At 38.2% G+C, this 24,497-nt stretch overlaps 2 protein-coding genes across 4 annotated transcripts in view; one reads left to right on the top strand and one right to left on the bottom strand.

Annotated features, from left to right (window-relative positions):
- Positions 1–15,094, top strand: part of ext1c (exostoses (multiple) 1c) — a 147,498-nt gene extending 132,404 nt beyond the window's left edge. Inside the window, exons 11-12 of one of the 3 annotated variants that reach the window (XM_057827192.1) lie at positions 1,306–1,501; positions 12,914–15,094. In XM_057827192.1, coding sequence (XP_057683175.1) covers positions 1,306–1,501; positions 12,914–13,102 — 385 coding nt within the window. In that variant the 3' untranslated portion in view covers positions 13,103–15,094. The remainder of the gene's footprint in view (positions 1–1,305; positions 1,502–12,913) is intronic. The other 2 variants (XM_057827194.1, XM_057827193.1) reach the window with 2 other exon arrangements.
- On the bottom strand, positions 12,879–24,117 carry zgc:114119 (Mediator of RNA polymerase II transcription subunit 30-like). Its single transcript, XM_057827195.1, has 5 exons — positions 23,848–24,117; positions 23,295–23,537; positions 23,006–23,164; positions 22,840–22,929; positions 12,879–13,802 (listed from the first exon to the last, which is right to left on the bottom strand). The coding sequence occupies exons 2-5, from the start codon at positions 23,523–23,525 to the stop codon at positions 13,707–13,709; spliced, it is 576 nt and encodes a 191-aa protein (XP_057683178.1). The 5' UTR covers positions 23,526–23,537; positions 23,848–24,117; the 3' UTR covers positions 12,879–13,706.
- Between the last annotated feature and the right edge of the window lie 380 nt (positions 24,118–24,497).

Raw genomic sequence — 24,497 nt, 5'->3', positions numbered from 1 at the left:
AAACGATCGGGATCGGATCGGGAGCAAAAAAACATGATCGGAACAACCCTAATTATAACGCAACTTTAATTAAACGAATACTCGAAGCAGCAAAATTTATTTCAAATCTTTGTTTCTAATTGAATTACTCGAGTTAATCGATTAATCGTTGCAGCACTTAAGTTTTTGAGAGAAATGTACTTAGAATAGTTCTTCTAAGCCAAAGTTTATGGTTTTTCTTGAGTAGATTTGTGAAGAAGAAACGCTATTCTTAACTCCGCTACTTTGGGCTACCCTCGTTGTTACATTTTTCCTTTTAATTCTACCTACAGTACTAGTTTGGACTTTTTTTTGGTCAGCGACCCCAACAGTGGCTCTACCAGTTTCACCAATGAGACGTCACAACAATAATCACATGACTCATGACTATAACAATCAGACTCAAGCTTGCCGTTCTATGATCACACCAGCCTGTTCAATCACGTGGCATCTTTAAAGCAAGTAAAAAATGAAGTATTTGACATAGAGCGCTAACGTCAACTTGACTCAAATTTTAACCTCTCTGTTTTTATTTGTCACCGATTGACCACGGAAAACCGGAGATATGATTCTTTTAATTTCATATGGGAAATATGTTTTCTCCAGTTTTAAAGAAAAAAATAAAAGTAACCAACAGGTTGCTTCCAAAATCTATTAGAATAGTGTCTACGTTGATACTAGATGTCCAATTCTTTCTGACTGGATAGGACGTCTAGGGCCGTCAAACGCACTGAAACCAGAACATTCACAGCCACTCTTTTTTTGGGCATTTACAGGCCACTTCCTGTTCATTTTAGGGCATTTATAGATGACTTCCTGTTGATTTTGAGTCAGTTCTGTTTCAATAACCCAACATCAACAGGAAGTGACCCGTAAATGGCCAAAATGGAAAAGGAAGCGACCTAAAATCGACACAAAATGACGTAAAAAGGCCCAAAATGAACTTATTGCCTGTCATTGACTGCCAATGTCGGCCATAGACGTTCAATCCGTTTGAAGTTGGAGGGTAGCAACAAATGAACATTCCAGTTTTTAGAGGTTTATTAGTACAAATGTTTGATTCTATGGCACAAAACAACACAATCCTAAAAAAAAAAGCAAAGAAAGAACTAGTATATATTTAGGTAGTAGATCAAACTTTTCCATCAGATTAACAAAGCTTGTTCCATTGATCTATTTTTGAGTGTTTGTAGTATTTTATAATCGTTCAAGTACCTTTTCAACATTGAATGTCAACCTTTTGTAAACCTGAATTGAGAAATTCTGACGACACAATCTGTTTTACAGGTACTACCACTACCTGTTCTCGCACTACCTGCCGCAGTCTTTGAGAACACTGGTGGATCATTCGTCCAACTGCGAGGACATCCTAATGAACTTCCTGGTTTCGGCTGTCACCCACCTGCCGCCCATCAAAGTGGCACAAAGGAAGCAATACAAGGAGTTGCCCGGCCCACAGGTACAGAGAATGGACATACTCATGGTATTTTTGTTGCTGAAAATATTGTCAGGCGTAAAATAAAAGGACCATGTCAGGCATAAAAAAGGACTATGGCCTTGCTACAATTTTTTTTTTTTCTTTACTCTGTGCCTTGTCCATAATCGTAGGTATTGATTTTAACTGAATGCCTGAATCATATGTTTTTTATCTTACGCCTTGAAATACATGTTTGTTTTTTACATGTTTTTCGCTTGACACCTTTTTGCTTAACGCCTTGTTTTACATGGTCGTTTTGTTTACGCCTTGTTGTACATTGTCTTTCTTAACAATTTACGCGTTTCTATATGTGGTCGTTTTGTTTACTGTACGCCTTGTTTTACACGGTCGTTGTTTTTACTTGACACCTTTTTTTCTTTTACACCATGTTATACATGAGCGTTTTGTTTACTTTTCACCTTGCTACACATGGTCATTTTGTTTACAAGTTTTTACTTTATGCCTTGTTATACATGGCTGTGTTGTTTACTTTACGCCTTTTTTACATGGTCGTTTTGATTACTTTACACCTTGTTATACATTGTCTTTCTTAATACTTTACGCCATGTTATATATGGTCGTTTTATTTATTTTACAACTTGCTATTTGTGCTCGTTTTGTTTACTTTATGCCTTGTTTTACATGGTCGTAGTTTTTACTTGACAGCTTTTTCTTTTACACCATGTTATACATGAGCGTTTTGTTTACTTTACACGTCGTTTGACATGGTCGTTTTGTTGACTTTGCGCTTTGTTTACATGTTCGGTTAGTTTACTTTACACCTTGATATACATTGTCTTTCTTAATACTTTACGCCTTGTTATATATGGTTGTTTTATTTACTTTACGCCTTGTTTTACATAGTCATTGTTTTGACCCTTGACACCTTTTTCTTTAACACCATGTTATACATGAGCGCTTTGTTTACTTTACGCCTTGCTATACATGGTCGTTTTTCTTTACCTTTCAACTTTTTACTTTATGCCTTGTTTTCCATGCCTGTGTTGTTTACTTTACGCCTTGTTTTACATGGTCGTTTTTTTTTACTTTACTCTTGTTTTACATGGTCGGTTAGTTTACTTTACGCCTTGATGTACAGTACATTGTCTTTCTTAATACAGTACTTTACGCCTCGTTATATATGGTCATTTTATTTATTTTACACCTTGCTATTTGTGCTCGTTTTGTTAACTCTATGCCTTGTTTTACATGGTCGTAGTTTTTACTTGACACCTTTTTCTTTTACACCATGTTATACATGAGCGTTTTGTTTACTTTGCGCCTCGTTTTACATGGCCGTTTCGTTGACTTTACGCTTTGTTTACATGGTCGGTTAGTTTACTTTACGCCTTGATATACATTGTCTTTCATAATACTTTACGCCTTGTTTTATATGGTCGTTTTGTTTACTTTACGCCTTGATATACATTGTCTTTAACACTTTACACCTTGTTATATATGGTCGTTTTATTTACTTTACACCTTGCTATTTGTGGTCGTCCTGTTTACTTTACGCCTTGTTTTATATGGTCGTTTTGTTTACTTTACGCCTTGCTATACATGGTCGTTTTGTTTACTTTACAACTTTTTACTGTATGCCTTTTTTACATGCCTGTGTTGTTTACTTTGCGCCTTGTTTTACATGGTTGTTTTGTTGACTTTACGCTTGTTTTACATGGTCGGTTTGTTTACTTTACGCCTTGTTATACATTGTCTTTCTTAATACTTTACGCCTTGTTATATATGGTCGTTTTATTTACTTTACACCTTGCTATTTGTGCTCGTTTTGTTTACTTTATGCCTTGTTTTAAATGGTCGTTGTTTTTACTTGACACCTTTTTCTGTTACACCATGTTATACATGAGCATTTTGTTTACTTTATGCCTTGTTTTACATGGTTGTTTTGTTGACTTTACGCTTTGTTTACATGGTCTGTTAGTTTACTTTACGCCCTAATGTACATTGTCTTTCTTAATACGTTACGCCTTGTTTTACATGGTCGTTTTGTTTACTTTATGCCTTGATATACATTGTCTTACTTAACACTTTACGCCTTGTTATATAGGGTCGTTTTGTTTACTTTACACCTTGCTTGTTTACATGGTCTGTTAGTTTACTTTACGCCCTAATGTACATTGTCTTTCTTAATACGTTACGCCTTGTTTTACATGGTCGTTTTGTTTACTTTATGCCTTGATATACATTGTCTTACTTAACACTTTACGCCTTGTTATATAGGGTCGTTTTGTTTACTTTACACCTTGCTATTTGTGGTCGTCCTGTTTACGCCTTTTTTTTACATGGTCGTTGTTTTTACTTTTTTTACATTTTTCTTTTACACCATGTTATACATGAGCGTTGTGTTTACTTTACACCTTGCCATACATGGTCGTTTTGTTTACTTGACAACTTTTTACTTTATGCCTTGTTTTGCATGCCTGTGTTGTTTACGCCTTGTTTTACATGGTCGTTTTGTTGACTTTACGCTCGTTTTACATGGTGGGTTTGTTTACTTTACGCCTTGTTATACATTGTCTTTTTTAATACTTTACGCCTTGTTATATATGGTCTTTTTATTTACTTTACACCTTGCTATTTATGCTCGTTTTGTTTACTTTATGCCTTGTTTTAAATGGTCGTTGTTTTTACTTGACACCTTTTTCTGTTACACCATGTTATACATGAGCATTTTGTTTACTTTATGCCTTGTTTTACATGGTTGTTTTGTTGACTTTACGCTTTGTTTACATGGTCGGTTAGTTTACTTTACGCCTTGATATACAGTACGTCTTTCTTAACACTTTACGCCTTGTTTTACATGGTCGTTGTTTTTACTTGACACCTTTTTCTTTTACACCATGTTATACATGAGCATTTTGTTTATTTTAGGCCTTGCTATACATGGTCGTTTTGTTGACTTTACAACTTTTTACTTTATACCTTGTTTTACATTACTATGTTTACTTTACGCCTTGTTTTACATGGTCGTTTTGTTGACTTTACTCTTGTTTTACATGGTCGGTTTGTTTACTTTACGCCTTGTTATACATTGTCTTTCTTAATACTTTACGCCTTGTTATATATAGTCGTTTTATTTATTTTACACCTTGCTATTTGTGCTCGTGTTGTTTACTTTATGCCTTGTTTTACATGGTCGTAGTTTGTACTTGACACCTTTTTCTTTTACACCATGTTATACATGAGCGTTTTGTTTACTTTACGCCTTGTTTTACATGGTCGTTTTGTTGACTTTACGCTTTTTTTACAAGGTCGGTTAGTTTACTTTACGCCTTGATATACGGTACTATATTGTCTTTCTTAATACTTTCCGCCTTGTTTTACATGGTCGTTTTGCTTACTCTACGCCTTGATATACATTGTCTTTCTTAACACTTTACGCCTTGTTATATATGGTCGTTTTATTTACTTTACACCTTGCTATTTGTGGTCGTCCTGTTTACTTTACGCCTTGTTTTACATGGTCGTTGTTTTGACCCTTGACACCTTTTTCTTTTACACCATGTTATACATGAGCGTTTTGTTTACTTTACACCTTGATATACATTGGCTTTCTTAACACCTTACGCCTTGATATACATGGTCTTTCTTATTTACTTTACACCTTGCTATTTGTGGTCGTCCTGTTTACTTTACGCCTTGTTTTACATGTTCGTTTTGTTTACTTTACGCCTTGCTATACATGGTCGTTTTGTTTATTTTACAACTTGTTACTGTATGCCTTGTTTTACATGCCTGTGTCGTTTACTTTACACCTTGTTTTACATGGTCGTTTTGTTGACTTTACGCTTGTTTCACATGGTCGTTTTGTTTACTTTACACCTTGTTATACATTGTCTTTCTTAATACTTTATGCCTTGTTATATATAGTCGTTTTATTTATTTTACACCTTGCTATTTGTGCTCATTTTGTTTACTTTATCGTAGTTTGTCGTAGTTTTTACTTGACACCTTTTTCTCTTACACCATGTTATACATGAGCGTCTTGTTTACTTTACGCCTTGTTTTACATGGTCGTTTTGTTGACTTTACACTTTTTTACATGGTCGGTTAGTTTACTTTACGCCTTGATGTACAGTACATTGTCTTTCTTAATACTTTACGCCTTGTTTTACATGGTCGTTGTTTTGACCCTTGACACCTTTTTTCTTTTACACCATGTTATACATGAGCGTGTTTACTTTACGCCTTGCTATACATGGTCGTTTTGTTTATTTTACAACTTTTTACTGTATGCCTTGTTTTACATGCCTGTGTTGTTTACGCCTTGTTTTACATGGTCGTTTTGTTGACTTTACGCTTGTTTTACATGGTCGGTTTATTTACTTTACACCTTTTTCTTTTACTTTCCCTTTCTTAATACTTTGCGCCTTGTTATATATGGTCGTTTTATTTACTTTACACCTTGCTATTTGTGCTCGTCCTGTTTACTTTACGCCTTGTTTTACATGGTCGTTGTTTTTACTTGACACCTTTTTCTTTTACATCATGTTATACATAAGCGTTTTGTTTACTTTACGCCTTGCCATACATGGTCGTTTTGTTTACTTTACAACTTTTTACTTTATGCCTTGTTTTACATGGTTGTGTTGTTTACTTTACGCCTTGTTTTTCATGGTCGTTTTGTTACAGTAACTTAACGCTTTGTTTACATGGTCGGTTTGTTTACGTTACACCGTTTTTTACTTTACGGCTTGTTATTCGTGCTTATTATGTTTATTTTACACCTTTTTACTTTACACCATTTTTTACATTGTTGTTTTGTTTACAACTTTTTACTTTATGCCTTGTTTTATGTGGTAGTTTTGGTTACTTTACGCCTTGTTTTAAATGGCTATTTTGTTTACTTTATGCCTTGTGTTACATTGTCGTTTTGTTGACTTTACACCTATTTACACCTTGTTGTTGTGCTCATTTTTTTTACATTTACACCTTTTTACTTCACGCCTTGTTTTACTTTGTCCTTTTGTTGAGCCTTTTTACTTTACGTTTTTTATGTGGTCTCTTTGTTTACTTTACGCAATTTTCTACATAGTTGTTTAACTTATGGCTTTTATTTTATTTTTTTTACAAAACACCTTGTTACTTTATGCCTTTTTTTACATTGTCGTTTTTCTTTACAACTTTGTACTTTACACCTTGTTATACGTGAGCGTTTTGTTTACTTTACACCCTGCTATACATGGTCATTTAGTTTACTTAACACCTTTATACTTTACGCCTCGTTTTACATGGCCGTTTTATTTACTTTACGCCTTGTTTTACATGGCCGTTTTATTTACACCTTTTTACTTTACACCTTGTTATACATGGGTGTTTTGTTTAGTTTACACATTTTTGATTTACGCCTTGTTTCAAAATGTCCCTTTTCATTACTTTACACTTTTTACTTTACGCTTTGTTAACTGGTTATTTTGTTTACGATACGCCTCGCTATACATGGTCGTTTTTACACTTTAATACTTTTTACTTTACGACTTGTTATACATGGTCATTTTGCTTACTTACGCCTTTTTACATCTTGTTTTAAATGGTTGTTTTTTGTTTACTGTACACTTTTTTACGCCTTTTTATTCGTGCTCGTTTTCATACTTTTTGCGTTTTTACTTTACGCCTTGTTTTAAATAGTCTGTATGTTTACACCTTCGTCGTTTTGTTTACTTTACGTCTTGGTGGTTTTGTTTACGTAGGTTTACTTTACACTTTGTTTTACATTGCTGTTTACTTACTTTACACCTTCATTTTGTTTACTTCTTTATGTGGTCGTTTTTGTTTACTTTACACCTTGTTTTACGTGGTCGTTCTGTTTGCGTCTTCTTTAACATTGCGGTTTTGTTTGCAACGCCTTTTTACGCGTTGTTTCACATGATCATTTTGTTTACTTTGTGCGTTGTTTTACGTGGTCGTTTTGTGTACTTTACACCGTTTTACTTTACGCCTTGTTTGACAGTGTCGATTTGTTTACACCTTTTTACTTTACGTCTTTTACATAGTAGTTTTGTATACTTTGCACCTTCTTTTAAATGGTTGTTTTGTTTACTTCATGCCTTGTTTTACTTTGTCGTTTTGTATACTGTACACCAATTTACACCTTGTTACTTGTTTTTTTTTTACTTTACGCTTTTGTACGTCACGCCTTGTTATTTGTGCTAATATTTTTACATTTACACCTTTTTACTTTACGCCTTGTTTCAAATGGTCGTTTTGTTTACACTTTGTTATTTGGTTATTTTGTTTACAATACGCCTTGCTATACATGGTCGTTTTTTTACTTTAGTCATTTTTACTTTACGACTTGTTATACATGGTCATTTAGTTTACACCTTTTTACGTCCTGTTTTACATTGTTATTTTGTTTACTTTAAACCTTTATGCTTCACACCTTGTTTTATGTTGTCTTTTTGTTTACTTTACACCTTCTTATTCATGCTCGTTTTGTTACTTTTCACGTTTTTACTTTATACCTTGTTTTAAATGGTCTGTATCTTCACACCTTTGCCGCTTTGTTTACTTTACGTCTTATTTTACATGGCGGTTTTATTTACATCGTTTTACTTTACACGTTGTTTTACATTGCCGTTTGTTTATTTTACACCTTTTTACTTGACACCTTGACACCTGGCGTTTTGTCTCCGGCTTCTTTTACATGGTGGTTTTTGTTTACATCATTTTACTTTACACTTTGTTTTTCACGGCTGTTGTGTTTACTTTACGCCTTTTGGCGCGTTGTTTCATATGGTCGTTTTGCGCATTGTTTTACGTGGCCGTATTGTTTACATCTTTTTACTTTACGGCTTGTAATTCGTGCTTGTGTCGTTTACTTTACACATTTTTACTTTGCGTCTTTTTGCAAGGTCGGTTTGCTTACTTTACACTTTTTTACTTTATGCCTTGTTTTACATGGTAGTTTTACTTTACGGCGTGTTTTACATGGTCGCTTTCTTTATTTTAGTACTTCTTTTACATGGTCATTTTATTTACACATTTTTACTTTACACCTTGTTATACATCGTTTTTCTTTTACACCATGTTATACATGAGCATTTTGTTTATTTTAGGCCTTGCTATACATGGTCGTTTTGTTTATTTTACACCTTTTCACTTGACGGATTGTTTCAAATGGTCGTTTTGTTTACTTTACACTTTGTTGTTTGGTTATTTTGTTTACAATACGCCTTGCTATACATGGCCATTTTTTACTTTAATCCTTTTACTTTACGACTTGTTATACATTTCGTCATCGGTCATTTTGTTTACGCCTTTTTATGTCTTGTTTTACATGATTGTTTTGTTTACTTCATGCCTTGTTTTACATTGTCGTTCTGTTTACACATTTTTACTTTACACCTTGTTTTACTTTGTCATTGTGTTAAGCTTTTTTACTTTACGTCTTTTTTATGTGGTCGCTTTGTTTACTTTACATCTTTTCACTTTGCGCGTTGTTTTACTTGGTCTTATTGTTTACTTTACATCTTTTTGCTTTACGGCTTGTTATTCGTGCTTGTTCTGTTTACACCTTTTAACTTTATGCCTTGTTTTACATTGTCGTTTTGTTTACACCTTTTTAATTTACGTCTTTTTGCAAGTTCAGTTTGTTTACACCTTTTACTTTATGCCTTGTTTTACATAATGGTTTTGTTTACTTTACGCCTTGTTTTAAATGGCCGTTTAGTTTACTTTGTGCCTTGTCGTTTTGTTGTTATTTGTTAGCATTTTTTTGCATTTGCACTTGTTTTACATTGTCGTTTTGTTTACTTTACACCTTTTATTTCACACCTTGTATTCCATTGTTGTTTTTTTATGCCTTTTTTTACTTTGTCTTTTTCACATGGTTGTTTTGTTTACTCCTTTTTACGCCTTGTTTTTTTTTCATGGTCGCTTTTTTGTGTATACCTTTTTATTTCTAGTTATTCTTAGTTATAACTTTACTTCTTTTTACTAAAGGCTTCGTTATTCGTGCTCATTTTATTTAGTTTACTTCCATTGTTGTTTTGTTTACGCCTTACATTGTCTTTTATACATGGTCGTTTTGTTTACACCTTTTTACTTCACACCTTGTTATCCATTGTCGTTGTTTATTTTACATCTTACTTGATGCCTAGGTTTACTTACTTGAGGCCATTTTACTTTGCGCCTTGTTTTACATTGTCATTTTATTTATGCGTTTTTACTTGACGTTTTTTACGTGGCCATTTGGTTTACGCCTTGTTTTACTTGGTCGTTTTGTTTACATCTTTTTACTTCTCGTTATTCCTGCTCATTTTTAAACATTACACCTTTTTACTTTACATGTTTTACATGGTCGTTTTGTTTACTTTACACCTTTATATTTCACGCATTGTATTCCATTCTTGTTTTGCTTACTTTACTCCTTTTTACGCCTTGTTTTTTTTCATGGTCGTTTTTTTGTCTACATCTTTTTACTTTATGCCTTGTTTTACACTGTCGTTTTGTTTACACCTTTTTACTTCTAGTTATTTCTGCTCATATTTTAACTTTACATCCTTTTACTAAAGGCCTCGTTATTCGTGCTCATTTTATTTAGTTTACTTTGCACCTTTTTATTTCACACCTTGTATTCCATTTTGATTGTTTTGTTTATGCCTTTTTACATTACGTCTTTTTTACATGGTAGTTTTGTTTACTTCACGCATTTTTTTACTTTACGCTTAGTTTTACATAGTGTTTTTGTTTACACCTCTTTACATAACACCCTTATATGGTTATGGTTGGTCTGTTTATGCCTTGCTTTATACAATATGTAAAACAAAGTGTAAGGTAAAAAGGTGACCAACCATGCAAAAAACATACATACATAGGTCTAAAGTAAAAAATGAATGCAATGCGTAAAGTAAAATGATGTAAACAAAACGAGCATGGATAACAAGGTGTCAAGTAAAGAGATGTAAACAAAACAACCATGTAAAAGGTGTAAAGTAAACAAAACGATGTAAAACCAGACGTAATGTTATACAGCTTAAACAAAATGACCATGGATAACACAGCATCAAGTAAAAAAAAAAAAACGAGCACGAGTAACAAGGCGTAAAGTAAAATGATGTAAACAAAACGACCATGAAAAACAAGGTGTAAAGTAAAAAGGTGTAAACAAAACGACCATGGATAACACAGCGTAGAGTTAAAAAAAAAAACGAGATCGAGTAACAAGGCCTAAAGTAAAAGGATGTCAACAAAACGACCATGTAAAACAAGGTGTAAATGAAAAGGGTATAAACAAACAAACCCTGCCAAACAAGGCAAGTAAAACTTAACAAGGCGTAAATTAAAAAGGTGTAAAGTAAACAAAACGATCATGTAAACCAGGGCGTTAAAAGGGTTAAACAAAATTACCAAAACAAAGCGTAAAGTAAAAAGGTGTAAACAAACTAACCACGTGAAGCAAGGCACAGAGTAAAAGGGTGTAAAAAAAACCTGAACCTGTAAAACAAGGTGTAAAGTAAAAAGGTGTAAAAATAAATAAAATCAGACACTGCAAAACCAGGCGTAAAGTAAAAATGTGTAAGTAAACAAAACGATCATGTAAAACGATAAAGTTAACAAAACAACCGTTTAAAACGCTGTAAAATAAAAAGATGTAATAATAATAATAATAAAACTTGGCGTAAACAAAAAGACCATTTGGAAAAAAATGCGTAAAGTAAAAAGGATTTAAACAAAAATAACCATGGCGTAAAGTAAAAAAAGACTGTGTAAACAATACCAGCATATGAAAATGGTGTAAAGTAAAATGGTGTAAAGAAAATGATTATGTAAAGCAAGCCGTAAAGTGAAAAGGTGTAAACAAATTGATTCTGTAAAAAAGGCGTAAAGTAAACAATACAACCTTGTAAAACAAGGCAGAATGTAAAAGGGTGTAAACAAAACAGACATGGAAAACAAGGCGTAAAGTAAAAAGGTATAAACAGAATGATCATGTAAAACAAAGCGTAAGGTAAACAAAACAACCATTTAAAACTGTGTAAAGTAAAAAGGTGTCAACAAAATGACCAAGTAAAACAAGGCGTTAAGTAAACAAAACAAACAATTAAAACGGTGTAAAGTTAAAGGTTGTAAACAAGAATGACCATGTAAAACAAGGCGTAAAGTAAAACAGCTGAAACAAAACGACCATGGATAACACGACGTAAAGTTAACAAACGGGCACGAATAACAAAGCATTAAGTAAAAAGGTGTAAACAAAACAACCATGTAAAACAAAGCATAAAGTAAAAAGGTATAAATTTAAAGATTGTAAACAGACCATGCAAAACAAGGTTTAAAGTTAAAAAAAGAGGTGTAAACAAAACGGCCATGTAAAAGAAGGCGTAGACTAAAGGGTGTAATGGTAAATATGGAGTACTTATGTAGCACACATTTACCCTTTCACACACCAATGGTGCTGTTTGTAAAGAAAACGTGCATGTGAAAGAAGGCGTTAAGTACACAAAACAACGATGTAAAACCAGGTGTAAAGGAAAACAACTTAAACAAAACTACCATGGATAACACGGCATAAAGTAAAAAAACGAGCACCAATAACAAGTTAAAAAGGTGTAAGCAAATCGACCATGCAAAACAAAGCGTAAACATTAAAGCGGTGTAAACAAAATGAACATGCAAAACAAGGCGTAAAGTAAGCAAAACAAAACAACCAATTAAGACAGTGTAAAGAACAGAGGTGTAAAGTTAAAGGGTGTAAACAAAAACGACCATGTAAAACAAGGCGTAAAGTAAAAACGATGTTAAAACAGCTGAAACAAAACGACCATGGATAGCACGACGTAAAGTTAAAAAACAGGCACGAATAACAAAGTGTTAAGTAAAAAGGTGTAAACAAAACAACCATGTAAAACAAAGCATAAAGTAAAATAAGATAAATAAGATGTGAAGTAAACGATGATGAAAAACCAAGCGTAAAGTAAAAAGGTATAAAGTTTTAAAAAGAGGTGTAAACAAAACATTTAGGGCGGTGTAAAGTATGCAAACAAAACGACCATGTAAAAGATGGCGTAAAGTTAAAGGGTGTAATGGTAAACATGGAGTACTTATATAGCACTCCACTCCAATGGTGCTGTTTGTAAACAAAACGTGCATGTGAAAGAAGGCGTAAACAACTTAAACTACCATGGATAACACGGCCTAAAGTAAAAAAAACGAGCACCAATAACAAGTTAAAAAGGTGTAAACAAATCGACCATGCAAAACAAAGCGTAAACATTAAAGCGGTGTAAACAAAATGAACATGCAAAACAAGGCGTAAAGTAAAAAGGCTGTAAAACAATCATGGATCACTGCGTGTGACGTAAACAAAATGTCCATGCAAAACAAGGCGTAAAGTTAAACAATGACCACAGGACTGGAAATGTATGCACATTTTAATAAGTCTCTTCTTTTTCCCAGCAGAGCACCAAGAACGTCCCTTGGGCCAACCCGGAGCATTTCAACCAGCGCCAGGAGTGTGTCAACACCTTCGCCAGCTGGTTTGGCTACATGCCTCTGGTCCACTCTCAATTTCGTTTGGACCCCGTCCTCTTCAAGGATCAAGTGTCGGTCTTCCGCAAGAAGTACAAAGACCTCGAGAGGGCGTGACATTAAGTGCGACTTGAACACAAACCATGAACTGTAAAACAAATAAAAACATTTGTAAATGCAGACTTCTTGTTGCTGTGAAATTAAAGTGCCCAAAGTTTTTAGAAAAACACTTTTATTTCATACAAAACAGTGAGGAAGACAAACTCAATTACTGCCATTGACGGCGAATCCATTTGAACTGGGCTCGATCACCACCAGCTTAAACATCAGTTCGTTATCACCATCAATGGCAGCAAAGGAGTCGAGCATACGTGTACAGTACAAAACACCTGAGATGTACTGAACATAGCTGCCGCACGCTGTGCTTTGTGGAAGGACGTCACACACAAAAAAAACCCCTTCAAACTCATAACTTATTTCACCCCCCCAAAAAAAATATTCAGCTGCCTTGACAAAGCTCAATTGTTACGTAAAAAAAAAGAATTTAACTTGAAACATCAACATAAATGTCATAATAAAATTACTTTGCTGCCATCTTGTGGCAGCTTGGTGTCACAGATTGGTGTATAAAGCAATCCATTTCAACACATTTTTGCTGCCCTTTTGTGGTAACTATAGATGACAATATTGAACACTTGGCCGGTCAGTTGATCAGGACGGATTATTTCCTCAAGGTCAACATGGCGTTGACGTTCCACAGCAGGTCCCTCATCTGATCCATGAGAACCTTCATCTCACGGTTCTTCTGACGGACTTTCTAAAAACAGACACTGAGCTTTAATGTTTTAAAGAATTACAACAGCTCTTTATAACAAAACGCCATATCTAAAAGATTGTTGAGTGGATCATTGCGTAAACGATCGATGTATTGATCCAGAACAATGTATCAATGTAATAATACTATGGACGATATTTGCCGATATTACGTCTAGCACAATTCGATCTGATACAAGGACCGTAACAAATATACGATAGACACCCCAATTAATTTAAGACTGCAATAAAAGGCTCATGATAACGATTATCTCACAATATGGTGATATAACATTATTGGAAATAATTCTAAAGGATTTTACGATACAAAGAGTAAAGAAAAACCTTTCATCCTTCTGCTGTGAATTGAGTATCACTAGTAGATGTCTAATTCGTTTGAACTGGGAGGGTAGCATCGAATGTTCAGTCACTGCCATCCCTCCCCCCTCAAACGGATTGGACGTCTTTGGCGGTCAATGGCAACCAATATAGTGCTGCAACGATTAATCGATTAACTCGAGTATTCGATTAGAAATAAAATATTTGAATTAAATTTTGTTGCTTCGAGTATTCGTTTTATTTAAAGTGGCATTGCAATGGTTTGAGAGTGTTTACATTTAGTTTTATTTATTAGGGTGGATACACTGCCCTCTGGTCTGCCTCTTTCCACATGGCTGAATCCAACTGCTCCCTGTTAAGACCAACGTAAGCTAAGTTTTTGTTTGAGCTAATGTTTTTTTTAATGCATTCACGATTTAGTTTATAGTAGGGCTGTCAAACGATTAAAATTTTTAATCGAGTTAATTACAGCTTAAAAATTAATCGTAATTAATCGCAATTCAAACCATCTATAAAATATGCCATATTTTTCTGTAAATTATCGTTGGAATGGAAAGATAAGACACAAGATGGATATATACATTCAACATACGGTACATAAGTGCTGTATTTGTTTATTATAACAATAAATCAACAAGATGGCATTAATATTATTAACATTGTGTTAAAGCGATCCATGGATAGAAAGACTTGTAGTTCTTAAAAGATAAATGTTAGTACAAGTTATAGACATTTTATATTAAAACTAGGGCTGTCAAACGATTACAATTTTTAATCTAGTTAATTACAGCTAAAAAATTAATCGCAATTAATCGCAATTCAAACCATCTCTAAAATATGCCATATTTTTCTGTAAATTATATATATATTCTGTAAAATAAATTGTTGGAATGGAAAGATAAGACACAAGATGGATATATACAGTGGGGAGAACAAGTATTTGATACACTGCCAATGGGTTCTCCCCACTACTTATACTTGTTCTCCCCACTGTACATTCAACATACGGTACATAAGGACTGTAGTGGCCATTTCACTCTACTGTCATTTAAATCTGTCTATGCTGTCCTCACTCCGAAGCGTCTACTTTTTCCAAAGCTAGACAGCTAGTGAACGATGCCTTAATAATCAGACTTCTTCCTTTTTCATCTGATTTATTAATAAAATAGCCTCAAACCATTGTCCTCTTTAGACCGTTATAAAACTACAACAACAAAAAGTACACAAGCATTGCATTAGCAACAACGTTAGCTTAGCACGCTATACAGGTTTACTATACATAAACAAAAAGCGTCTCATACAAAAAATTGAACATTTCGCTTACTAACATAATATGTACATTCTTTACAACAACCATACTTACAAATCTTGTCCAAGGATCATATAAGCACAACATTACAACGTGGGCGTCAGCCCGAGATGTCGTGCAGCCATATTGAACTTGCAAGAAAAAAAATAAACCATGTCGCAAAGCGACCACAAGAGTTCGCTGTTAGACAGCATAAAAACCCTTGCTGTAAATCATACCAAAAGGCAGAATACTGTCTGAGCGGGACATGTGCGTTAATTGCGTCAAATATTTTAACGTGATTAATTTAAAAAATTAATTACCGCGCGTTAACGTGATAATTTTGACAGCCCTAATTAAAACCCCTCTTAATGTTTTCGTTTTAAATAAAATTTGTAAAATTTCCAATCAAAAAATAAACTAGTAGCCCACCATTGTTGTCAATAATTACACAATGCTCATGGGTGCTTAAGCCCATAAAATCAGTCGCACCCAAGCGCCAGCAGAGGGCGACAAAACTCCAAAAAACAAGTAACAAGTTGGCATTGCACTGTGCTGTCATTTTAATCTGTTTGAGCGGGGCATGTGCGTTAATTGCGTCAAATATTTTATCGTGTTTAAAAAATTACCGCCCGTTAACGCGATAATTTTGACAGCCCTAGTTTATAGGTATATTTAGTGTTTTTTTTAGGCAATATGTGTCTGAACCATTTGTTTAAAGCATTGTAAAAAAAAAAAAAAAAAAAAAAATTTTGCGTTTTATAGCATTTAAGCTAGCGGACTTTTTCTGTGTAAGTTAGCCAATTGTTCTTTTTGTGTACATAGATCCTCATTTAAAAAAAAAAAAAAATTAATACCGTTTCAGGCTCAGCTCGGGTATTTTAATTTTTCATGTTCCTTATCTGATTACTCGATTATTCGAACTAACTAGTCCATCGATTAATCGACTACTAAAATATTCGATAGCTGCAGCCCTAAACCAATTAGTTTAATTTTGGGGCATTTAAAGTCATTTGCTGTTGATTTTATTGTCACTTCCTCTTGATTTTGGGTTACAGAACAGGAAATGACCCGGGAATCCCCCTAAATTAATAGGAGGTGACTCAAACTCAAGAAGGTGACTAGTACATGCCCCGAAAATCGGAAAGACTGGCTGCAAATGTTCTGGTTTCGAATGAACGAACGTGGATTGGGCGTCAATGGCAGCCATTGAGTTAACTAGTGGAAGACTTTGGTAGCAGCTTGTTGGTTCCTTTATTTTTTTTTAATCTGCCTCCTTTTTAAAATGATATATCGATTCTTGGCACAAGCATATCGATATCCATTTAGGATAAAAAAAGTACCCTAATATACCATCATCTCGTTATTTTGTCACACCCCTAATTTAAACTGGGCGGACTGGGAGAGTCGAGTGAACATTTGTTTATTGGATGTATAGTGTTTTCAATGGCAATAACGACCTAAATCTATTCTATTGGACTTTTGGGAGCAACAGTGACTAAGCCTGTCGCGATATGCAATAAGTCAAATTATCACATGGTAAAATAGAATAAGGGTGGTTTTCCCAGCAGTGATTTATCGCAGTGTGCGTGCGTTTCCGTGCACTCGGCACACGTTTGTGTTTATTTGAGAATGACTCCAAAAGACTCCAGTTCCTTTCACGGGCGTTTACTGGCTATCAAAACGCCGTAAAATTAAAGTTCAGACATACAAAATAAGGAAACATCCATATTAGAGCTGAAAAGAATACTCGAGTTTAAAATTGATCAGAGTAATTTTATCCGCCTCGAGGAATCGTTTAATTTTGCCAGCTCTCAGCATCACGTTTTGCCCGGACTGCTTTTTTTTTTTTTTTTTTTTTTTTTTTTTTTTTTTTAAACCTGTCCTGTTCAGCTGTTTGACACAGAGAATGGAAGTCTAAGTGCCCGGATTCTGAACAGTTTTAATGTTTCACATTGAGAGTCTGACATACTCCCATTGTGATGATTCAAAATACCTTTTTATTATGACAAAGCAGCGAACAGGAAGGGATTATGGGGGGACAGAAGAAAAGAAATACAAGAGAAGAAAGAAAAGAAACACATACACAAACAACAACAAGAAATACATTGAACATCTAAACTAGTTACTAATATGCTGGTGCTATCGTCAGCGAGATGTATTTCCGGTTTACACCATGTGGGGGCCTATTGGCCAGTGAAAGAGGAGAATGGGGGTGGGGGTGTCTATAAGACTATAAACTAAGTGATTGAAAGGGGTAGAGTGTACACAAATCAGTTCTGTGATCTAGAACCCAGTAATCGTGTGAATCTCTTATGAGTGAAAGCCCGTTGGCGACCAACCCTACGCCGCCGCATCGCCAATCCCGGCACCGGAACCCCCAACCCGAGCATGCCCTACCACATCCAGCAGCACGCAAGCCCCACCGGGCGCGCGACAGCCACGCAGACGGGCGGAGAGACCGCGCGGGCACCAACCCAGGGCCACGGCCCACACCCAGCCAGCCCGGGGAGGTAGGGCGGGCGGGGGGGCGGGGGGATCCACGCGCAGCCCATCCCTCCTCCAACCGCCCAGCAAAGGAGCCACCGTCACCCCCCCCCCAGGACCCAGGGTGGTCCCCCGGGCCACCCGCGCGCCCATCAACCGGCCTTCAGGGATGGCAGGAGGGGACGCATCACCAACCCCACGCCTACACCCACCCCCGCCCGCCCACCCGGACCACGAGCCACAGCCACAGCCCCCCAACCGGCACGGCACGCCACGGGGCCCCCAGCGGCCCACCAAGCCCCAGGCAAGGCAGGGTCCCCCGCCGGTGCAGGCGACACCCAGCTGATACACCGGCGCCCAGCCAGCGACCCGCGACGGAGCGCAGGGCGGACGCCCAGCCAGAGAAGAGAGGGGAAGGCGGAGGCAGGAGAACGCCCAGGGACTGCCATGGGGCGACGCAAGATCGGAGACCCGACCCCCCAACCCACTCCCGCGGCCGGCAGCCGAGGCAGAGGGGAGGCCACACCCCGGGAGCCACGCCATATAGAAAAAGGGTGGAACCCACCTACCACCCTATTACTGTGGCTGCCAGGTTCCCGACTGGCAGCCATCACCCAGCACCGTGATGGGGGTGTGAGGGGAGGGTAGTGCAATGTATGCATTAAAATAGGAGAGCTTGGCTTGGGGCAGTGGGACCGCAGCATGGAGTTTCTGTCCAGCCGCCCGTCCCACCGCCCTTTGCCAGAGCTCTCCTGTGGAGTATGATGTGTGTGGTGCATTTAAAAAAGGTGCAGGGATGGCGGGGCCCGTGGTGAGGAGGCAGCCATGAGGGCCCCCCCCCCCCCCCCCAGCAGGTCCCAACCATCCCACAACCTTGGTGTGTGGTGCATTAAAAACAGGGGGGAGTCGGGCTGGGACTGTAAAGCCCCGTCCCAACTCTCCCCGGAGAAATGTATGAGCATGTAAGTGCCAGGGTGAAAAATATTTACAGTGCCGAAGTGAGAAGTGCGTGAGTTAAGAGGCAGGCTCCCGCGGGCGTGGCCCCGTCCACCAGAACCACCGGCCCCAGGGCGGAAGAAGCGTCAGGGCCCCGATCAATCCCCGCCCCAGAACACCCACGGCGCCTCCGCGACCGCCCACCCCCCTCCCACCCACCGAGCACCCACCCCGCACCCCGAGCAGGCGCCACACCAAGCGCCGGCGACCAGGGGGCGTCCACCCCACCGGCAAGGGACAACAAGCCTCACCCTAGGCCCCGCGGGCCCCAAGAGGCCCCGCTAACGACCCCGCCGGCCGGGGGGCAGCCGCGGCCGCCGCGGCCCAGGGAGCCGGACAGGGCCGGAAACAGACCAAGGGGAGAGAAGCGCACCCCCCACAACCCACCCCCGGGCCAAGAGGGGCGCGCGGTATGGCACCAGAGGGCACCTCCCCGGCACCCGGTACAGGGAGACGCGGCTCCGGCCGGGCGGACCTGGGAGGGAACCATGGCTGCTGCATACACCCCCCGGCCCCCACCCCAACCCCAACCCCAACCCCACCCCGGCCGGCCGGGGAAGGGCCGCGGCCCCGGACCGGCACCCGCACGGCCCCCCCACCCGCCCACGACACCAGCGCGCGCCCGACGGGACCCCCCGCACAGCCAGACGCAACCGGACAAGCCCCGGCCGAAAATCCCGGGGGCCAAGACCGGCGGCGGGACGGCCCAGGGCAGGACGCCAACAAACTCCACCTGTAAAGCTGATAGAAGAAGAGGTTTATCAAACACCATTAGATGTATGCCAAGGACCAGTGAAGTGTATTATTTACGCATAGTTCCTTAATTGTTCCAAGTAATAAGTAAGTAATATATAGGGTGTTCCAAAAAAAGTTGCATATGATCCCCAGTAGCTGGAAACCAAATTGTCCATGAGTATCCTTGTAAAATAAGCCCATTGACCGACTAAACTGTGAAGGAAGAAAAATTATTTATTACATGCTGTTGGGAGTGTATAAAACAGTTCGGATTTAAACATGTCCAGTTTCCAGCTGCAGAAGGATGCATACAACTTCCCTGGACACCCCGCATACATCCATTTATGTATACAATTTTATTATTTTTGTGGCATTCCTTCGCAGGTGAGAGAGAATCCTTAGTCTATGTTCATCATTCTTGCGACCGTTTCCCACTGTTGTTCGTATTTGTCCATTTTATTTGTCTGTTTGGCAGATATTTTCTCTAATGTTATATATTCAATGATTAGATTTAGCCATTGGTTAATGCTAATGTTTTGTTTGTTTTTCCAATTCAACAATATTGTTTTTTTGGCTATCGTTAGACTTGCTAGTAGTGGACGGGTTTGATGGATAGAGATATTCACTGTATTCAGATCGCCCGGACTGCTTTTCATGCGGGACAATGCGCTGACGTCACGTACGTCCGGAAGAAAACAGGTGTAAAGTAAATGGCGGATTAATTTGATTTCAACCATTTATTGATATTGCACAATATCAATTTTTTGAAACTGATACCGATAACTTCCTGCTCCTCAAAGCAGATACCAATATCGATAACCGATAATAAATATATAATTTTTTAAACGTATAAATGTTTTTGAACCCCTGGAGGTTTAAAAAAAAAAAAAAACGTATAAATGTTTTTGAACACCTGGAGGTTTAAAAAAAAAAAATAGTGGCGGATTCAACATAGATTTGCCTTTGATCTCATCAGATTTTTCATAATGAAATGAACAAAACAGTGCGTTTCACTTCTGCACTGCCCGACAGCCAGCTAAGAATAAATGCACTTCCAAAAACCACAAGGCTTGGTCTTTTCTTGGTTTTATGGGAAGGCGCTCGTCTTAATATTGTGAAAGTACAACAGAAAAATACACATGTTCAATACTCAACATACAACAAACTGCACAATACACTTATATACACAACTACCGGTATTATATGTATAGCATAGCACACTAGCTTGAGCTACTAAAGCTTTGGCTGGCTTCTATAACACAACTTATGAAGTTCTGTACATATGACCCTTCACCACAAAAGTAAACATGTATTGCACATCCATATGTTATAGTAAACATAAAATACTTGCATATAATTCCGAGGCGGAAACGTAACAGAAAGCACTCACGACTGTCAATGCTACCGCTAGACACCGCAATGTGTACGTGATTGAACCAAACTACTGTAACAAAAAATAGATGCAATGAATTATTCTTACCAGCAGGTGGGAGCAATGCCCCGCAAATGGTCAACTGATTTCCCATATTAGTGTGCTAAATGTAAAGCCAGAACAGTTCTTATCATATTATGGGTCCTATTATATTATTATATATTATTATTATCGGACCGATAATTATCGGACCAATAATTATCGTGCATCAGTAATTCATATAATGTCGAAGAAGCTGACGAAAACCGAGAGAAATGCACCAAGGAAAGGTCAAAATGTCAAACGTGTGGGAGCATTTCAAGCTGGAGACCAAGGCGAACACTGTTTCATGTATTCACAGTGATACAGCACTTGCAAAAAAATACCGTCGCTCGACCCCGGCTACCCGCGGCCCCACCAACCCTTCAGCATCCCCGTCTGGACCCCGCGACCGATGAACTACCCCGAAACCCGGATCGGGCACAAACACGCAAGCTGCCTGCCTAGCCCCCGCTCCACCAGAGGCGGAGCCATACTCCAGACAAGGTAAAATGAAGTAATTTCCGGATTTTAAGACACTTCTTTTTTTCTTTCATTTCAAATCCTGCAGTTTATAGTCCAGTGCGGCTTATTTGTGGGTAACACTAACTCCATTTATGTCCAGCTCGGATCTTTTACATCCATTCAAAAGTGAGATAATTCGCCGAATAACACTAAATGATATCTGTTTTAAGCATTCGTTAATGCTCATGACAGTGTCATGTTATAATTATGATTGTCTAATGATAGTCTTTTGGCGCCACTGTCAAATAAAGTCTTCCCAAATACCATACCTAGCAATTAATTTAACAATTGGAACTGTAACTGAAGAAATAATTAGCAATGAACATGAATTTTGATTGTTATTTACATCTTCAGCGCTGCAATGCATGCTAGGAGGCATGTTGGACAACAACAGTGTTGACAGCAGGTGGCAGCAGAGGTTGACTGTCTCCCACAATGAAGCAGTGATGGCCAAATTAAGCTTGTTAAAGCAATGAATGGTGGTTCATTTGGTTTTAGGACAGTCGTATGATGTCGCTGTCAAATTAAGTATTACTGGTTAATATCTTTTGGTGTAAATATCCCATAATACAGTGGGGACAGCTGCTGCTTATAGTCCACTGCGGTTTATCTATAAACAAATGTCGTTTTCTAAATTACATAATAATCATATAATAATCAGGACAAAAATTGTCATTTGGGACAGCCCTACTCTACAGCGCTGTTTAATATTAAATAAAGCCTGTCTGTCTGACACGTTAGCCATGCATCGACAGTAGTCATAATGAATAGAAACCTAGTCCTCTGCAGGGATAATGTTACTTTAACAAGGTACAGTAATGTTAATCTTATTCATTAGCGCTGAGAAGTCTACTGCTTTAAGATGGCGGCTGTTTACTAATGCCGGCGAGTGTCATTTCGCATCTAGTTTCATATACATGTGATATCAGTGAGAAGCATCAGACGCTACCACTGTAGCATCACGCGGGTGTAGTTTGTAGCAACGTTGGCAGAGTTTGTAGCGGCTGTCGGCTGCCGTCAGGTATTATTGATTATTCCTTTACGCACGTGACGTCAGCGCATTGTCCCGCATTAAAAGCAGCCTGGGCAAAACGTGATGCTTAGAGCTGGCAAAATTAAATGATTCCGCAAGAATTACTCGGATCAATTTTTCAACTCGAGTTACTCGAGTATTCGTTTCAGCTCTAGTTCTAAATATTAAAAAATAAAAATTCATATCACCTCTAGAACTTCTTTTCTCTCCTGGTGCACTGAAGGACTACACGGCTCCACTCTAATGTTCACCAGCTCTTCTCCAACATAGGGCACAAGCTGAAAACACATTCAAATGATGGGAGTTAAAAACAACACATTTACAAACATATTTTGCACGTTTTGTGTTTGGGACCTCCGCTGGGCCTTCCTGCAGATCTGCCGTCATTTCCACGCAGCGTTCGTAAAGGAGGCGAAGTTTCCGGAAGAGCAAAGCCAGCTGCCTCAAGTGCTCCTGGAGTTTCCCGAAACGGTCCTGGTACATTGCCTGACTCTGAGTCACGCCATTAGGAAGCTAAAAGAAAGATAAGGAAAGTAATATTAAACTCATTTACTGCCATCTACAATGATAGACATCTGATCAATTTGGGAAATAGGATAAAAAAATGGATGGGATGTCTTCTGTCAACAACCATTTTTCTTACTTGCGTGGCTCGTGTAATTTGGAAGATCTCCATGGTCCTCGTGACGATATCCTGCACAGTTTCCTGCCCGATCCGGCACAGGAAAACTGGGGATATCTCCCTGAGGGCACCCTGGGGTGGCATTGGCTGCTGACCTGCACCCATGGGACCGCTGGGGGCCATGTGGGGGGGCTGCTGCTGTTGAGGGGGCATCCCTGCCATGACTGGTTTCTGCGGTAATGATGCTGCCATCACTACGCCAAGCTGGGACGAATATAGCATGTTTAAAAACCTTAAACCTAGCATCTATCCATGTCTGTTTTTAATACAGAACTCAAATTAAAGCTACTTTTCTTGTAGCTGAAGGTTCATAGTGAAGAATTTAGGTCTAACCTAAGGCCAATGTAACAGATAAACATCATAGAACCAAATTCAAATGTCAATAACGGCATGCATTGCAATGTTGACTGCGTGCCTCCTTGGCTAACATGCTAACATTAGCCAAACAAGAACGCGTGTCTACAAGAGAGTCGTGATATAAAACTCAGTTGCAGGCAGGTTGCGACATACATACCGTAATTTAAGACGCCGTTTCACAGGAAAAGGTCCGATTTTTTTGAGAATGACGACGTAGTGCCGTTTGGTACGAGTGAAATAATTCCAAAGTAGAAATGTTTGGTATGTTTTCATGGACGGCGCCCATTCAAACTCTTCTTCCGTGTTGGTTTCATCATAGAATAGAAGTAGTGAATAAGCACTACTGCCACCTAGAGGTAGATTTTAAAACAGCATTGAAAGGTTTTAGTGGCATTTTCCTGTATAATCTGTACTGTCTCTGTCTGAAATATACAAAGGTGGGTAGAGTAGGCAAATATTTTACTCAAGTAGAGTACCATTACTTCAAAAATAATATTACTAAAATTGTATTTAGTGAAAATAATACTCAAGCAATGAGTAACATTGTGAGTAACTGTTTTTGTTGTTGTTTTTTTAAACAATGGTATTTTTGTTTTTTTCTCGGCACAGGCTTATCTATACTAACTGCTATTATCAAACGGCATATACGGCATTACATAACCGCATTAAGCAAAGGAAATACCAAAAAATAAACATAAAAATCATTGAATTCTGGTGAGAGAGAAAAAGACCTACAGAAAGGAAACCTCATTCATCCAAAGAGCATGAGTGCCCTCTAGTGGAAAAAACTATAAATATAAATTTAAA

The sequence above is a fragment of the Corythoichthys intestinalis genome, chromosome 22, assembly GCF_030265065.1.
Source record: "Corythoichthys intestinalis isolate RoL2023-P3 chromosome 22, ASM3026506v1, whole genome shotgun sequence".
Taxonomy (NCBI): domain Eukaryota; kingdom Metazoa; phylum Chordata; class Actinopteri; order Syngnathiformes; family Syngnathidae; genus Corythoichthys; species Corythoichthys intestinalis.
The sequence above is the reverse complement of the archived record's forward strand: the minus strand, read 5'-3'. Positions and strand labels throughout refer to the sequence as shown.

Bases quoted from the DNA above. Each gene is read 5' to 3' on its own strand.
- zgc:114119 (XM_057827195.1), bottom strand. From the start codon at position 23,525: ATGGCAGCATCATTACCGCAGAAACCAGTCATGGCAGGGATGCCCCCT. The intron at 23,165-23,294 runs GTAAGAAAAATG...TCTTTCTTTTAG, and splicing joins AAATTACACGAGCCACGCAA to CTTCCTAATGGCGTGACTCA. The intron at 13,803-22,839 runs GTGATATGAATT...GTCTGTTTTTAG, and splicing joins AGAGAAAAGAAGTTCTAGAG to AAAGTCCGTCAGAAGAACCG.